Raw genomic sequence first — 19,368 nt, forward strand, 5'->3', positions numbered from 1 at the left:
TACAGTATAGATTTTTTGTTAGCTAAACAGGTGGCTCTGCCCCACCTGCCCCGGAATGACGGGTCGCCACTGAAGATGAATGTTCACTGAAACAACTTCTCCCGCATTTATCTCTTTTGACTGAATGGTTCTCATGCTTTCAGCTGTAGATGGGGAGCTGAAGAAAGCAGCCAGTGTGGCCAGTCACTCTGGGCTCTGCATCAAGGACTGGGACGCTAAATGTGATTCAGTAAACAACAGGCTAGCTGAGGCACACTGGGCATTACATCACCAGCACGCTGCCGCTGACAAACTCTGAGCATGGTGGTGCGCCATACAGATGTCGGATCTTAATATGACCCATTTCGTTGCAGGAGGAAAAGAATCCTGCAGCAAGAGGATTTTAATAAATATTACATATTTATAATCGCCACCAGGGGGCAGCTGGAAAGTGTATTTGTAGGCTACACAATGCAGTACCGTACCTAGGGGGCTATGGTTTGGGGAAGGCTCTGAAAACCAACCTACCTCATGCAATCAGGTATCATCAATTAATCTCACGGCTTGCTAGAGCATTGTGAACTGCCATAGCGCGGTGGTCTGAGCAGCACGCCTCGGCTCCAAGCATCACGGGTTCGTGCCCAGTAAACTTGGGCGATATACCGTATACCGGGGTATTTCGAAATACCGGCAGTATGATTTTCAATACCATTTATATATATATATATATATATATATATATATATATACAGTACCAGTCAAAAGCTTGGACACACCGACTCATTCAAGGGTTTTTCTTAATTTTTACTATTTTCTATATTGTAGAATAACACATATGGAGTCATGTAGTAACCAAAAAAGTGTTAAATCAAAATATATTTTATATTTGAGATTCTTCAAAGTAGCCACCCTTTGCCTTGATGACAGCTTTGCACACTGTTGGCATTCTTTCAACCAGCTTCATGAGGTAGTCACCTGGAATGCATTTCAATTAGCAGGTGTGCCTTCTTAAAAGTTAATTTGTGGAATTATTTCCTTCATAATGCGTTTGAGCAAATCAGTTGCGTTGTGACAAGGTAGGGGTGCTATAGAGAAGATAGCCCTATTTGGTAAAAGACCAAGTCCATATTATGGCAAGAACAGCTCAAATAAGCAAGGAGAAATGACAGTCCATCATTACTTTAAGACATGAATGTCAGTCAATCCAGAAAATGTCAAGAACTTTGAAAGTTTCTTCAAGTGCAGTCGCAAAAACCATTAAGTGCTATGGTGAAACTGGCTCTCATGAGGACCGCCACAGGAAAGGGAGACCCAGAGTTACATCTACTGCAGAGGATAAGTTCATGAGAGTTACCAGCCTCAGTTCAAGTCACAGACACATCTCAACTGTTCAGAGGGGACTGCGTGAATCAGGCATTCATGGTCGAATTGCTGCAAAGAAAACACTACTATAGGACACCAATAATAATAAGAGACTTGCTTGGGCCAAGAAACACGAGCAATGGACATTAGACTGGTGAAAATCTGTCCTTTGGTCTGAGGAGTCCAAATTTGAGATTTTTGGTTTCAACTGCCGTGTCTTTGTGAACGGATGATCTCCGCATGTGTGGTTCCCACCGTGAAGCATTGAGGTGGAGGCACACTTAACCAGCATGGCTACTACACCATTCTGCAGCGATACGCCATCCCATCTGGTTTGCGCTTAGTGGCATGATCATTTGTTTTTCAACAGGACAATGACCCAACACACCTCCAGGCTGTGTAAGGGCTATTTGACCAAGAAGGAGAGTGATGGAGTGCTGCATCAGATGACCTGGCCTCCACAATCACCCGACCTCAACCCAATTGAGATGGTTTGGGATGACTTGGACCGCAGAGTGAAAGAAAAGCAGCCAATAAGTGCTCAGCATATACGGGAACTCCTTCAAGACTGTTGGAAAGGCATTCCAGGTGAAGCTGGTTGAGAGAATGCCAAGTGTGCAAAGCTGTCATCAAGGCAAAGGGTGGCTACTTTGAAGAATCTCAAATATAAAATATATTTTCATTTGTTAAACACTTTTTTGGTTACTACATGAATCCATGTGTGTTATTTCATAGTTTTGATGTCTTCACTATTATTCTACAATGTAGAAAATAGTAATAATAAAGAAAAACCCTTGAATGAGTAGGTGTGTCCAAACCTTTGACTGGTGGCAAGAAAATGTATGTGAACCCTTTGGAATTACCTGGATTTCTGCATAAGTCACAACAATAGACAGTTTGCTTAAACTAATAACACACACATTATTGTATTATTCTTGTCTATATTGAATACATCATTTAAACATTCACAGTGTAGTTTGGAAAGAGTATGTGAACCCCTAGGCTAATGACTTCTCCCTATAAAAAACTGCTTCACAAGAACATTGTACCTAATGACTTCTCCAAAAGCTAATTGGAGTCAGGAGTCAGCTGAGCTGGAGTCCAATCAATGAGACGAGATTGGAAATGTTGGTTAGAGCTGCCCTGACCTATAAAAAAATACTCACAAAATTTGAGTTTGCTATTCACAAGAAGCATTGCCTGATGTGAACAATGCCTCGAACCAAAGAGCTCAGAAGACCTAAGATTAAGAATTGTTGACTTGCATATAGCAAAGATGACTGCAAGAGGTTCAGAAGAATCCTAGAGTGTCAGAAATCTCTGGAACATGCTAACATCTCTGTTGACGAGTCTATGATACGTAAAACACTAAACAAGAATGGTGTTCATGGGAGGACACCACGGAAGAAGCTACTGCTGTCCAAAAAAAGTTCGCAAAAGAGCACCTGGATGTTCCACAGCGCTACTGGCAAAATATTCTGTGGACTGATGAAACTGAAGTTGAGTTGTTTGGAAGGAACACACAACACTATGTGTGGAGAAAAAAAGCCATAGCACACCCACATCAAAACCTCATCCCAACTGTAAAGTATGGTGAAGGGAGCATCATGGTTTGGGGCTGCATCAGGGCCTGGACAGCTTGCTATCATCGACAGAAAAATGAATTCCCAAGTTTATCAAGATATTTTGCAAGAGCAAGTAAGGTTATCTGTCCGCCAATTGAAGCTCAACAGAAGTTGGGTGATGCAACAGGACAACGACCCAAAAAACAGAAGTAAATCAACAACAGAATGGCTTCAACAGAAGAAAATACGCCTTCTGGAGTGGCCCAGTCAGAGTCCTGACCTCAACCCGATTGAGATTCTGTGGCATGACCTCAAGAGAGCGGTTCACACCAGACATCCCAAGAATATTGCTGAACTGAAACAGGAATGGCCCAAAATTCCTCCTGACTGTTGTGCAGGTCTGATCCGCAACTACAGAAAACATTTGGTTGAGGTTATTGATGCCAAAGGATGGTCAACCAGTTATTAAATCCAAGGGTTCATATACTTTTTCCACCCTGCACTGTGAATATTTAATAAAGACATGACAACGTATAATTGTGTGTTATTAGTTTAAGCAGACTGTGTGTGTCTATTGTTGTGACTTGGTGAAGATCAGATCAAATTTTATGACCAATTTATGCGGAAATCCAGGTAATGTACAAAATCAGCAGGGGATCAAATACTTTTTTCCCTCACTGTATATATATATATATATATATATATATATATATATATATATATATATATATATATATATATATATATATATATATATATATATATATATATATATATATATATATATATATATATATATATATATATATATATATATATATATATATATATATATATATATATATATATATATATATATATATATATATATATATATATATATATATATATATATATATATATATATCGTTTTTTACACATGTAATAGCATCCTATTAGGACAGCCCAGCCCAAGTCAGCCCACTGTGCTCCTGAGTGGCGCAGTGGTCTAAGGCACTGCATCGCAGTGCTAACTGTGCCACTAGAGATCCTGGTTCGAATCCAGGCTCTGTCGCAGCCGGCCGCGACCGGGAGACTCATGGGCGGCGCACAATTGGCCCAGCGTCGTCCAGGGTAGGGGAGGGAATGGCCGGCAGGGATGTAGCTCAGTTGATAGAGCATGGCGTTTGCAACGCCAGGGTTGTGGGTTCGATTCCCACGGGGGGCCAGTACAAAAAAATATGTATTCACTAACTGTAAGTCGCTCTGGATAAGAGCGTCTGCTAAATGACTAAAATGTAAATGTAAAAAGTCATGTAGCGCTATAGCATCCTATCCATCCTGCAGGGTGGTGAAGCTGCACTCTGGAGCTGAACCTCCTTCATCCTATTAGGACAGCCCAGCATGGAACAGCAGCTATTTAAACTCCACGGCAGGCAGGCCACGTAGAAAGAAGCCTGACCCTGACCCTAACCCACAAACAGGAAGGAGCCAAAACAAAAAAACACATACTGAATCAGCACCACTAAGTAGTTCAGCCACACTAAGGCACGCTATCATCTCTACTCTGTCATTCTGAATGGCTGAAGCTAAGTTTAGCCTGGTAGCTAACGCTAACAGCACTAAACAAGCATGCTGCGCTGGAAACCAGGCAGGCTAGAGTATACTCACAGCCACTCCAGGACTTGAGCAGAGACTTGATGCTGATCTCAAAGAAGCCTGAGTCCTGTTGGCTGGCCATGCCTATACAGGAAGTCTCCCTGTTGTTGTTTACTCCTGCAGCTCTGGGACAGCAGTTTGAGCTGCTGTCACTGTCAACTCACTGTGATGCACAACACTGCTGCGCTGGCCAGGACCAGAACAAACTGACACTGCGCTACCCCTCCTTCTCCTCCTTCTCCTCCTGTTCCTCGCTCTCAGCCCTCTCTCTCTTTCTCTCTCCTCGCTCACTCACTTATCCGCTCTCTCACTCTCCCACTATCTCTCCCTCCCTATCCTCACTCTTCCCCTCTCTCAATCCCTCTCTCAATCACTCTCGCTCTCTCGCTCTCTCCCTCCCTCCCTCCCTATGTCCCTCTCTCCCTCCCTCCCTCCCTCCCTCCCTCTCTCTTCCCTTACGAAAAAAGATTGCAGTCAGAGTGTAGTAACACTGTTTTTGTTCTGCAGTAATTTTGCGGTGTAACTGCAGTTAGAGTGCAGTATAACTGCAGTTCAACTGCAGTACACTGCAGTTATTCTGCAATTACTGCGTCCAAAATACCACAGTCGACTGCAGTTAATGCACTTTAACTGCAGTTTCAAAACTGCAATCTTCTTTTGTAAGGGTTTCTATCTCTCTCTCTCTCTCTCTATGTCTCTGTGTGTATGTCTAAAGCCGTGCGTCAGGCAGGCAGGGTGGCGATGTGCAAGCTCCCTTTAAATAACTGCGTGGAGGCTGAAAGTGCAGGAAGCAATCCTCTTAGAGGAGCGTAGTTAATGATAACCACTGTTTGTCTGTGCGGCGGCCAGGTAATGATGATAGCGATGAGCTGCTGAGCCCTGTCACTGAGCAGCATGAGACTCTCAGACTGGAAGAGGATGGGAGCTACAGTAAAGGAGGTCACTGACAACCCAACACACACATACACACACTACATATGCCCACACACGCATAACATGCGTACTGACGCCACACACACATACACACTTTCACACTCACCACATACACTGCTGCTACTGTCTATTATACAGCCTGTTGCCTAGTCACTTTAACCCTACCTATATGTAGATAGCTACTTCAATTACCTCGTACCCCTGCACATCGACTCAGTATTGGTACTCTCTGTATACAATGCATTTGGAAAGTATTCCCACCCCTCAACTTTTTACAGCCTTATTCTAAAATGGATTCAATTGTTTTTTTTCCTCATCAATCTACACACAATACCCCATAATGACAAGGCAATAAACTGATTTCACATTTACATAAATATTCACACCCTTTACTCAGTACTTTGTTGAAGCACCTTTGGCAGCAATTACAGCATCGAGTCTTCTTGGGTATGACGCTACAAGCTTGGCACACCTGTATTTGGGGAGTTTCTCCCATTCTTCTCTGCAGATCCTCTCAAGCTCTGTCAGGTTGGATGGTGAGCGTCGCTGCACAGCTATTTTCAGGTCTCTCCAGAGATGTTCGATTTGGTTCAAGTCCGGGCTCTGGCTGGGCCACTCAAGGTCATTCAGAGACTTGTCCCAAAGCCACTCCAGCGTTGTCTTGGCTGTATGCTTAGGGTCGTTGTCCTGTTGGAAGGTGAGCGCTCTGGAGCAGGTTTTCATCAAGGATCTCTTTGTACTTTGCTCTGTTCATCTTTCCCTCGATCCTGACTAGTTTCCCAGTCCCTGCCGCTGAAAAACATCCCCACAGCATGATGCTGCCACCACCATGCTTCACCATAGGGATGGTGCCAGGTTTCCTCCAGACGTGACGCTTGGCATTCAGGCCAAAGAGTTCAATCTTGGTTTCATCAGACCAGAGAATCTTGTTTCTCATGGTCTGAGAGTCCTTTAGGTGCCTTTTGGCAAACTCCAAGCGGGCGGTCATGTGCCTTTTACTGAGGAGTGGCTTCCGTCTGGCCACTCTACCGTAAAGGCCTGATTAGTGGAGTGCTGCAGAGAGGGTTGTCCTTCTAAAAGGTTCTCCCATCTCCGCAGAGGAACTCTGGAGCTCTGTCAGAGTGACCATCGGGTTCTTGGTCACCTCCCTGACCAAGGCCCTTCTCCCCCGATTGCTCAGTTTGGCCGGGCAGCCAGCTCTAGGAAGAGTCTTGGTTGTTCCAAACTCTTTCCATTTAGGAATGATGGAGGCCACTGTGTTCTGTGGGACCTTATATAGACAGATGTGTGCGTTTCCAAATCATGTCCAATCAATTGCATTTACCACAGGTGGACTCCAATCAAGTTGTAGAAACATCTCAAGGATGATCAATGGAAACAGGATGCACCTGAACTAAATTTCAAGTCTCATAGCAAAGTGTCTAAATACTTATGTAAATAAGGCACTTCTAAAAACCTGTTTTTGCTTTGTCATTATGGGGTATTGTGTGTAGATTGATGAGGGGGAAAAAATAATTTTAGAATAAGGCTGTAACGTAACAAAATGTGGAAAAAGGGAAGAGGTCTGAATACTTTCCAAAAGCATTGTATAGTATATATGTTATTTGTACTCATTATTGTTGTTTGTTATTCACTGTGTATTTATTCCTTGTGTCACTTCTATGTTTCATATTATTTTCTCTCTTTAATACTGCATTGTTGGAAAAGGACCCGTAAGTAAGCATTTCACTGTTAGTGTACACCTGTTGTTTAGGAAGCATGTGACAAATACAATTTGATTTGAGTGGAGTGGAGGGGAGAGGAGGCTCTCACAAGGATATGCTAACAACACAATGCTAACAGTAATAGCATCATTCCTCTGGATGGGTCTTTGTGCAGCAGAACATCACCTGATCAGCTGTGTTTTCTTTGGGAAAAATCGATCAATCAATAAAAGAGAGAGAGAGAGAGAGAGAAAGAGAGATCCTATCATGCCTCTCTGTCTGTGTGTCTGTCCATCAAGCCACAGCCACTTTACCTTCATTACATAATACACAAAGGTGTCATATACCACCACAAAGGAGTCAATTTCCACTCTAATTGCTGGAGAGAGTTCATTGAAATAATGCTAAATGGATTAAGAATTCCCTTGAAAACCATTTAAATGAACATTTTATGATTAGGCAATAAGGCACAAGAGGCAGTGCTGTATCATGAATACAGTCACAGGTAAAATGGCGTTCAGCCCGACACAATAGCTGAGGTCCAGTCAACCCAATTATCTGTGACTGTATTCATTATACATCACTGCCTTTTATACAACGGGTGGGTCTAATCCTGAATGCTGATTGGTTAAAACCGCATTCCAGCCGGTGTCTATTCCACAAGTTACCACCGGCTAAAGCTATGACGTTAAAATGCCTATTTACTCTGTTCCATCTGACTGCGCAATCCACTGTCTCATCAGCCCAGACGCCAATTTATAAACATGATCTCCACTATAAAAAGCATCTAGACATTATCTCACATTTCTTTTACACTAACATTTAGTCAACAGATTTGTATAAACCTTGCTGTTTGTCTCTCCGACATTTGCAACATTGTTTCAGTATTCAAATTCGAACTCCAGCTGTTGCATAGTAATGAACGTGTCGGGAGTCGGGATGATTCAGACAGGCAGGCAGCTTTTCTCAGCCAGTCAAAATCATGAATCAGCATTTTTATGGATATATACAAAGAAATATCAATAGAAAACAGGTCAAACAAAACGAAGTGCAGCTAGTTTGCAGTCTTTCCAGCTTCAGCTTGATTGTGTTAGCTGTGTTGTTGGCTAGCTCCTCTGAACAACAGTGTCCTGATGAAAGAGCACATTTTCTATGCCAGGTGAATCATTAGCTCATTGTTATGGATGTATCCAAATGAATGTCACTAGAAAACAGCTTAAACAAATGCGGCTACTTTCCTGTTATTCTGGCTGCACTTTTTGACGTGTACGTTAGCCGTAGTTGGCTAGCTAGCAAGCAAGGGATAAGAACGTTGCCAGTCAGTATGGCAATGGAACATTTAGAACGAACGACTGGGTCGTGTCCATAGATACAGAACAAAAAGACTTAACGACTGGGTCGTGTCTCTGACAACCGAACCGAACCGACGAACAACCAACCGGCTTGGGTAGCAACCCTAGATTTGTGTCGGGACTATACAGTGGGGAAAAAAAGTATTTAGTCAGCCACCAATTGTGCAAGTTCTCCCACTTAAAAAGATGAGAGAGGCCTGTAATTCTCATCATAGGTACACGTCAACTATGACAGACAAAATGAGAAAAAAAATCCAGAAAATCACATTGTAGGATTTGTAATGAATTTATTTGCAAATTATGGTGGAAAATAAGTATTTGGTCACCTACAAACAAGCAAGATTTCTGGCTCTCACAGACCTGTAACTTCTTCTTTAAGAGGCTCCTATGTCCTCCACTCGTTACCTTTATTAATGGCACCTGTTTGAACTTGTTATCAGTATAAAAGACACCTGTCCACAACCTCAAACAGTCACACTCCAAACTCCACTATGGCCAAGACCAAATAGCTGTCAAAAGACACCAGAAACAAAATTGTAGACCTGCACCAGGCTGGAAGACTGAATCTGCAATAGGTAAGCAGCTTGGTTTGAAGAAATCAACTGTGGGAGCAATTATTAGGAAATGGAAGACATACAAGACCACTGATAATCTCCCTTGATCTGGGGCTCCACGCAAGATCTCACCCCGTGGGGTCAAAATGATCACAAGAACAGTGAGCAAAAATCCCAGAGATCACACGGGGGGACCTAGTGAATGACCTGCAGAGAGCTGGGACCAAAGTAACAAAGCCTACCATCAGTAACACACTATGCCGCCAGGGACTCAAATCCTGCAGTGCCAGACGTGTCCCCCTGCTTAAGCCAGTACATGTCCAGGCCCGTCTGAAGTTTGCTAGAGTGCATTTGGATGATCCAGAAGAGGATTGGGAGAATGTCATATGGTCAGATGAAACCAAAATATAACTTTTTGGTAAAAACTCAACTCGTCGTGTTTGGAGGACAAAGAATGCTGAGTTGCATCCAAAGAACACCATACCTACTGTGAAGCATGTGGGTGGAAACATCATGCTTTGGGGCTGTTTTTCTGCAAAGGGACCAGGACGACTGATCCGTGTAAAGGAAAGAATGAATGAGGCCATGTATCGTGAGATTTTGAGTGAAAACCTCCTTCCATCAGCAAGGGCATTGAAGATGAAACGTGGCTGGGTCTTTCAGCATTACATTTACATTACATTTTAGTCATTTAGCAGACGCTCCTATCCAGAGCGACTTACAGTTAGTGAGTGCATACATTTTTCATACTGGCCCCCCGTGGGAAACGAACCCACAACCCTGGCTTTGCAAGCGCCATGCTCTACCAACTGAGCTACAGGGGACTAGCATGACAAGGATCCCAAACACACCGCCCGGGCAACGAAGGAGTGGCTTCGTAAGAAGCATTTCAAGGTCCTGGAGTGGCCTAGCCAGTCTCCAGATCTCAACCCCATAGAAAATCTTTGGAGGGAGCTGAAAGTCCGTGTTGCCCAGCGACAACCCCAAAACATCACTGCTCTAGAGGAGATCTGCATGGAGGAATGGGCCAAAATACCAGCAACAGTGTGTGAAAACCTTGTGAATACTTACAGAAAACGTTTGACCTGTGTCATTGCCAACAAAGGGTATACAGTGGGGGAAAAAAGTATTTAGTCAGCCACCAATTGTGCACGTTCTCCCACTTAAAAAGATGAGAGAGGCTTGTAATTTTCATCATAGGTACACGTCAACTATGACAGACAAAATGAGATTTTTGTTCTCCAGAAAATCACATTGTAGGATTTTTTATGAATTTATTTGCAAATTATGGTGGAAAATAAGTATTTGGTCAATAACAAAAGTTTCTCAATACTTTGTTATATACCCTTTGTTGGCAATGACACAGGTCAAACGTTTTCTGTAAGTCTTCACAAGGTTTTCACACACTGTTGCTGGTATTTTGGCCTATTCCTCCATGCAGATCTCCTCTAGAGCAGTGATGTTTTGGGGCTGTCGCTGGGCAACACAGACTTTCAACTCCCTCCAAAGATTTTCTATGGGGTTGAGATCTGGAGACTGGCTAGGCCACTCCAGGACCTTGAAATGCTTCTTACGAAGCCACTCCTTCGTTGCCCGGGCGGTGTGTTTGGGATCATTGTCATGCTGAAAGACCCAGCCACGTTTCATCTTCAATGCCCTTGCTGATGGAAGGTTTTCACTCAAAATTTCACGATACATGGCCCCATTCATTCTTTCCTTTACACGGATCAGTCGTCCTAGTCCCTTTGCAGAAAAACAGCCCCAAAGCATGATGTTTCCACCCCCATGCTTCACAGTAGGTATGGTGTTCTTTGGATGCAACTCAGCATTCTTTGTCCTCCAAACACGACGAGTTGAGTTTTTACCAAAAAGTTCTATTTTGGTTTCATCTGACCATATGACATTCTCCTAATCCTCTTCTGGATCATCCAAATGCACTCTAGCAAACTTCAGACGGGCCTGGACATATACTGGCTTAAGCAGGGGGACACGTCTGGCACTGCAGGATTTGAGTCCCTGGCGGCGTAGTGTGTTACTGATGGTAGGCTTTGTTACTTTGGTCCCAGCTCTCTGCAGGTCATTCACTAGGTCCCCCTGTGTGGTTCTGGGATTTTTGCTCACCGTTCTTGTGATCATTTTGACCCCACGGGGTGAGATCTTGCGTGGAGCCCCAGATCGAGGGAGATTATCAGTGGTCTTGTATGTCTTCCATTTCCTAATAATTGCTCCCACAGTTAATTTCTTCAAACCAAGCTGCTTACCTATTGCAGATTCAGTCTTCCCAGCCTGGTGCAGGTCTACAATTTTGTTTCTGGTGTCCTTTGACAGCTCTTTGGTCTTGGCCATAGTGGAGTTTGGAGTGTGACTGTTTGAGGTTGTGGACAGGTGTCTTTTATACTGATAACAAGTTCAAACAGGTGCCATTAATACAGGTAACGAGTGGAGGACAGAGGAGCCTCTTAAAGAAGAAGTTACAGGTCTGTGAGAGCCAGAAATCTTGCTTGTTTGTAGGTGACCAAATACTTATTTTCCACCATAATTTGCAAATAAATTCATAAAAAATCCTACAATGTGATTTTCTGGATTTTTTTCCCTCAATTTGTCTGTCATAGTTGACGTGTACCTATGATGAAAATTACAGGCCTCTCTCATCTTTTTAAGTGGGAGAACTTGCACAATTGGTGGCTGACTAAATACTTTTTTTCCCCACTGTATCTTGTGGAATAAGTATTTAGACACTTTGCTATGAGACTCGAAATTGAGTTCAGATGCATCCTGTTTCCATTGATAATCTTTGAGATGTTTCTACAACTTGATTGGAGTCCACCTGTGGTAAATTCAATTGATTGGACATGACTTGAAAAGGTATACATCTGTCTATATGAGGTCCCACAGTTGACAGTGCATGTAAGAGCAAAAACCAAGCCATGAGGTCGAAGGAATTGTCCGTAGAGTTCCGAGACAGGATTGTGTCGAGGCACAGATCTGGGGAAGGGTACCAAAAAATTTCTGCAGCATTGAAGGTCCCCAAGAACACAGTGGCCTCCATTATTCTTAAATGGAAGAAGTTTGGAACCACCAAGACTCTTCCTAGAGCTGGCCTTCTGCCCAAACTGAGCAATCGGGGGAGAAGGGCCTTGGTCAGGGAGGTGACCAAGAACCTGATGGTCACTCTGACAGAGCTCCAGAGTTCCTCTGTGGAGATGGGAGAACCTTCCAGAAGGACAACCATCTCTGCAGCACTCCACCAATCAGGCCTTTATGGGAGAGTGGCCAGACAGAAGCCACTCCTCAGTAAAAGGCACTTGACAGCCCACTTGGAGTTTGCCAAAAGGCACCTAAAGACTCCCAGACCATGAGAAACAAGATTATCTGTTGTTGGCCTGAATGCCAAGCGTCACGTCTGGAGGAAACCTGGCACCATCCCTACAGTGAAGCATGGTGGTGGCAGCATCATGATGTGGGGATGTTTTTCAGCGGCAGGGACTGGGAGACTAGTCAGGATCGAGGGAAAGATGAACAGAGCAAAGTACAGAGAGATCCTTGATGAAAACTTGCTCCAGAGCGCTCTTGACCTCCAACAGGACAATGACCCTAAGCACACAGCCAAGACAACGCAGGAGTGGCTTCGGGACAAGTCTCTGAATGTCCTTGAATGGCTCAGCCAGAGCCTGGACTTGAACCCAATCTAACATCTCTGGAGAGACCTGAAAATAGCTGTGCAGCGATGCTCCCCATCCAACCTGACAGAGCTTGAGAGGATCTGCAGAGAAGAATGGAAGAAACTCCCCAAATACATGTGTGCTAATCTTGTAGCGTCATACCCAAGAAGACCCGAGGCTGTAATCCCTGCCAAAGGTGCTTCAACAAAGTACTAAGTAAAGGGTCTGAATACTTATCTAAATGTGATATTTAATTTTATTGTATGCATTTGCCAAAAATACCCATCTGTCTGCACTCCGTTTCCAGTCTCTAAGCGGAGCTGACTTGACTATCCAGACAAAGAATCAATTATCTCTTCTTCTGAGCGAGTGAGCTCAGCTATGTACTTGAGCTTGTGTCCTGAAAAGTGAATACACCTCAGCAATTTATAACTATTTTTACCAGAAAGGTAAGTTCCAGACCTTTCTAAAAACATATGCAACATTACCAGTTATTGTTAATGGCCATCTCATTAAAATAATAACATTTGGGTATGTCTATTTAAGCAGAAATCAAAATGTTCCTCTATCATTCAACTGGTTAAGTGGCTTGCTCAAAGGCAGGCAATGGTATCTAGGATTTGACACCAGCACCCTCCAGTTGCCAGCTCAATTCCTGCCAGATTTGTCATGTCGGACCCGGGATTCGATCTAGTAACCCTCCGGCTGCTGGTGCGCATCGTTAACCGCGAGGCTACCTGCCACCCTCATCACATATTAATAAAAAATACATGCTATTAAACAAGTAGAAAAGTCCTGAAATGTTTTTACTACCAGCCCTCTCTGCTGCAGGCCTCTAAGGAGCAAATCATAATGTAATTCCCTGGTCGAATAATTTCAGAGTTTTTCAACAAGACCATGAAACAGAAAAGATAAGTGGATGCTGTCGGAACAACGCCCAAGATCACTTCCTGTCTACAAGATACAGAGAGAGAGAGAGAGAGAGAGAGAGAGAGAGAGAGAGAGAGAGAGAGAGAGAGAGAGAGAGAGAGAGAGAGAGAGAGAGAGATCATAGGCCAACTTCTCACACTGCCAACAATCATGTTACAATAAATACAGCTATGAACTGTCCTGACAGGCTGCGTTGCCCCTTTATAATGACAACTACTCGAAGAGGAGTAACAGCTAGTTTAATGGCTGTGTCCTTCAGTCATGCTGGGCTGGGGAGTAGGCTTCAGTAGCACTGCTAGAAAGAACTAGGGAGTACACTGCACTGCTAGAAAGCTACAGCCCAATGACAGAAAGCTACAGCCCAATAACAAAAAGCTACAGCCCCACGGCTACAGTCACAGCCATACTGCTAGAAAGCTACAGTTCCACTGTTACAAAGCTACAGCCCCACTGTTACAAAGCTACAGCCCCACTGCTACAAAGCTACAGCCCCACTGCTACAAAGTTACAGCCCCACTGCTACAAAGCTACAGCCCCACTGCTACAATGCTACAGCCCCACTGCTACACAGCTACAGCTCCACTGCTACAAAGCTACAGCTCCACTGTTACAAAGCTACAGCCCCATGGCTACAGTCACAGCCATACTGCTAGAAAGCTACAGCCCTACTGCTACAAAGCTACAGCTCCACTGTTACAAAGCTACAGCCACACTGTTACAAAGCTACAGCCCCACTGCTACAAAGCTACAGCCCCACTGCTACAAAGCTACAGCCCCACTGCTACAAAGCTACAGCCCCATTGCTACAAAGCTACAGCCCGACTGCTACAAAGCTACAGCCCCACTGTTACAAAGCTACAGCCCCACTGCTACAAAGCTACAGCCCCACTGCTACAAAGCTGCAGCCCCACTGTTACAAAGCTACAGCCCCACTGTTACAAAGCTACAGCCCCACTGCTACAATGCTACAGTCCCACTGCTACAAAGCTACAGCCCCACTGCCACAAAGCTACAGCCCACTGCTATAAAGCTACAGTCCCACTGCTACAATGCTACAGCCCCACTGCTACAAAGCTACAGCCCCACCGCTAGAAAGGTATGGCCCCAATGCTACAATGCCACAGCCCCACTGCTACAATGCTACAGCCCAAATGCTACAAAGCTACAGCCCCACTGTTACAAAGCTACAGCCCCACTGCTAGAAAGATACAGCCCTATGGCAGAAAGCTACAGCCCCACCGCTAGAAAGCTACAGCCCAATGACAGAAAGCCACAGCCCAACGGCTACGGTTACAGCCAGACTAGGGTTGAATATTTTCCTGATATTTTACAGACGCTCCATCCCGAGAATAAATATTTATTCTCCCGGGTAACCCAGTATTTCCCGATTAGAGCTTTGATCAAATCAAATCAAATTGTATTTGTCACATGCGCTGAATACAACAGGTGTAGACTTTACCGTGAAATGCTTACTTACGAACCCTTGCTAAAAATATACACTACCGGTCCAACGTTTTAGAACACCTACTCATTCAAGGGTTTTTCTTTATTTTTGCTATTTTCTACATTGTAGAATAATAGTGAAGATATCAAAACTATTAAATAACACATATGGAATCATGTAGTAACCAGAACAGTGTTATATTTTAGATTCTTCAAATAGCCACCCTTTGCCTTGATGACAGCTTTGCACACTCTTGGCATTCTCTCAACCAGCTTCACCTGGAATGCTTTTCCAACAGTCTTGAAGGAGCACTCCATCACTCTCCTTCTTGGTAAAATAGCCCTTAATGTGATATTTCAGATTTGTATCTTTTATAAATTTGCAAAAATTTCTACAACCTGTTTTTGCTTTGTCATTATTGGGTATTGTGTGTAGATTGATGAGGGGAAAAAAACAACTTAATCCATTTTGGAATAAGGCTGTAACGTAAAAAAAATGTGGAAAAAATCAAGGGGTCTGAATACTTTCCAAATGCACAGAAATAATTTTAACTTTTGAACAAAGTTTAATTTTCAATTAATTGTAAATTACAAGTTGTAATCTGTATAAAGGCAAAAAGGCCATTTTTGAACAAAGGATGAGCCTTAGTAATCTACTGGAGAAGCAGTTCGGTATGAGTGAAGCTTTTAGTCAGAGGTGCTTTATTAATGCTTTAATATTTAATGATTTCAGCCCCCCAAACTCATATTAATTATATAAATAGGCACATTTAATGTTGTCTGTCTTAGCGTTCCAAATACAGTGAAATCTTTTTTGCTCATATGATTTAAAAAACGACTTGTCTGGAGTAGGCAGCACTATAAGTAAGTTAGTAAACAGTGATAGGACCAAAGAGTTTATCAATGTGATTTTTCTATAAATAGACAGGTATTTACCTCTCCATGGTTGCAGAATCTTGTCTATTTTTGCTAACTTTCTATTGAAATTGGTTGTGGTAAATTAATTTATATCTTTAGAGATATGAATACCAAGTATATCTACTTCACCATCAGCCCATCAGTACATTTCTTGTCTTTTAACGATCCAATACGTAATATGGTACACTTATCATAATTGGGTTTTAGTCCAGAGAGGTTACTATTTTACACCTGGGGTTGCTATACATCACTTTAACCTATTGTATAAGACATTCACTGAAATTAAAATATTCCAGGCATTTATATATAAATTCTAGTCATACTTTATCAAAAGCATTTTCAAAATCTGCTATGAAGACCAGGCCCGGTATCGTTGATGTTTCTTAATGTTTTATTGTTTCAAGTATATTATTTCCAAAAAACCTGTCTGATGAGGATGAACAATATCTGGTAAAACCTTTTTAATTCTATGTGCTATACATTTTGCCAGCATTTTCGCATCACAACATTGAAGTGTAAAAGGCCTCCAGTTTTTTAAATGGACTGGATGTTTATCCATACCACCTGGGCCCTGTTTCAGTAGTAATTAAATCAGACCTTCTTGCCGAGTACCTGATAGTCTACCATTTTTATAGGAGTAGTTAAAACATGCTAATAGTGGATCTTTGAGTACCTAAAAAAAGGTCTGATATACCTCTACTGGTATACCATCAAGCCCTGGGGGTTTTCCAGACTGAAAGTATGTATTTGCCTCAAGAAGTTCCTCCTCTGGAAGTTGGCCTTCACACAGGTCTTTTACATTATTATTATTAGGAAAAAATCCTTACAGTTAACATCATTCAGTGGAGATGGAGGAGACTGAAAAGAAAACATATGCTTAAAATATGTTGCTTCCTCTTTCAAAATATAATTTGGTTGATCATGGATGACTGTCATTTCTAACGAGTTTCTGTAAATTATTTTTGGTTCTATGTTGAAGATTCAAGAAAAATGTTGTGTATTCTTCACCACTTTCTATCCAGTTCGCTTTATTTTTGTAATAAATTACACTTGATCGTTCCTGAATAAGTTCCTCCATTCTTTTAGTTTTTCCTATAACTTATTTTGTGGCTCTATAGTACACACACAGATAAATCAGTTCCATGGACAGCCAGATCATATTTAGCTTACGTTGATTAGACTAAAGTGTTTTTGGTATCTTTTAGTTGTCATTGTATTAGACTAAGCATACAGTGCCTTCTGAAAGTATTCAGACCCCTTGACTTTTTCCAAATGTTGTTACGTTACAACCTTATTCTAAAATTGATTAAATTGTTTTTTCCCCTCATCAATCTACACACAATACCCGATAATGACAAAGCAATAATAGGTTTTTAACCATTTTTGCTAATTTATTAAAAATAAAATAATAAACGATTACATTCACATAAGTATTCAGACCCTTTACTCAGTACTTTGTTGAAACACATTTGGCAGCGATTACAGCATCGAGTCCTCTTGGGAATGACACTACAAACTTGGCACACCTGTATTTGGGGAGTTTCTTCCATTCTTCTCTGCAGATCCTCTCAAGTTCTGTCAGGTTGGATGGGGAGTGTTTCTGCACAGCTATTTTCAGGTCTCTCCAGAGATGTTCGATCAGGTTCAAGTCCGGGCTCTGGCTGGGCCACTCAAGGACATTCTAGAGACTTGTCCCGAAGCCACTCCTGCGTTGTCTTGGCTGTGTGCTTAGGGTCGTGTTCCTGTTGGAAGGTGAACCTTTGCCCCAGTCTGAGGTCTTGAGCACTCTGGAGCAGGTTTTCCTCACTGTACTTTGCTCCGTTAATATTTTCTTAAATCCTGACTAGTCTCCTAGTCCCTGCCACTGAAAAACATCCCCACAGGTTGATGCTGCCACCACCAAGCTTCACTATAGGGATGGTGCCCGGTTTCCTCCAGACGTGACGCTTGGCATTCAGGCCAAAGAGTTCAATCTTGGTTTCATCAGACCAGAGAATCTTGCTTCTCATGGTCTGAGAGTCTTCAGGTGCCTTTTGGCAAACTCCAAGCAGGCTTTCATATGCCTTTTACTGAGGAGTGGGCACTCTACCATCAAGGCCTAATTGGTGGAGTGCTGCAGAGATTGTTGTCCTTCTGGAAGATTCTCCCATCTCCACAGAGGAACTCGGGTTCTTGGTCACCTCCCTGACCAAGGCCCTTCTCCCCCGATTGCTCAGTTTGGCCGGGCAGCCAGCTCTAGGAAGAGTCTTGGTGGTTCCAAACTTCTTCCATTTAAGAATGTTGGAGGCCACTGTGTTCTTGGAGACCTTCAATGCTGCAGACATTTTTTGGTACCCTTCCTCAGACACAATCCTGTCTCAGAGCTCTAAGGACAATTCCTTCGACCTCATGACTTGGTTTTTGCTCTGACATGCACTGTCAACTGTGGGACCTGATATAGATAGGTGTGTGCCTTTCCAAATCATGTCCAATCAATTGAATTTACCACAGGTGGACTCCAATCAAGTTGTAGAAACATCAAGGATGATCAATGGAAACAGGATGCACCTGAGTGCAATTTCAAGTCTCATAGCAAAGGGTCTGAATACTTATGTAAACAAGGTGTTTCTGTTTTTTATTTTTAATACATTTGCAAAAATGTATTAAAACCTGTTTTCGCTTTGTCATTATGGGGTATTGTTTGTAGATTGCTGAGGGGTCTGAGTACTTTCCGAAGGCACTGTAATTTTATGATATTAAAATCTTGAAGTTGAAATGGTGTTGGAATAGTGGAGGCAGCTCCTGTTTTCTTTGTGACTTTCGGTAACTCTGTGTGGTTCTAAATCAATAGTTGTTTAGTAGTCCGAAAATGTCAGGAACATTAACTTGCTTGACAATGCTGTAGGTCATGTAACTGTTGGTTACATGCAATATGCTTTGTGGACTTCACCGGACAGATGTTGCTCTCCAGTTCTGTGATGAAACAAAGGTGTGGTTGAATTTATTCTGCCACTGTGTCTTCTTGTTGTCTCGGCCTTAGGCCTATATAGGCTATAGGGGTGAAAGTACTATTCATTTCTTCCCCATACGGGACCTCCCCAAAATGTTTATGGGCCAATCATACAGTAGAATCCCTGTATAATTCAATAGGATCTAGTCATAAAGATTTGTCATTTAACTTTCAAAATGTATTATCTTTTATTGTGACATAAAGACAAACCGTCATTAAGTTTTTATCTGATTGTCAAACAATCACTTCAAAGGTCTCCTTTACTAGGATACCTGTGCACGTTCATCCACTCAAAACATATTTCCAACCCCCAAACAGTGGTGACACCTGCTAGCAAGAA

At 42.7% G+C, this 19,368-nt stretch overlaps 1 protein-coding gene across 1 annotated transcript in view; it reads right to left on the minus strand.

The window, feature by feature from the left end:
• Window positions 1-4,626, minus strand: part of LOC311106059 (protein furry homolog) — a gene marked incomplete at its 5' end in the record, with an annotated part of 221,548 nt that extends 216,922 nt beyond the window's left edge. The window contains one exon of the mRNA XM_084148346.1: window positions 4,557-4,626. Coding sequence (XP_084004472.1) covers window positions 4,557-4,626 — 70 coding nt within the window. The remainder of the gene's footprint in view (window positions 1-4,556) is intronic.
• Between the last annotated feature and the right edge of the window lie 14,742 nt (window positions 4,627-19,368).

The sequence above is a fragment of the Coregonus lavaretus genome (assembly GCF_964263955.1).
Source record: "Coregonus lavaretus genome assembly, chromosome: 30".
NCBI classification, from domain to species: Eukaryota; Metazoa; Chordata; class Actinopteri; order Salmoniformes; family Salmonidae; genus Coregonus; species Coregonus lavaretus.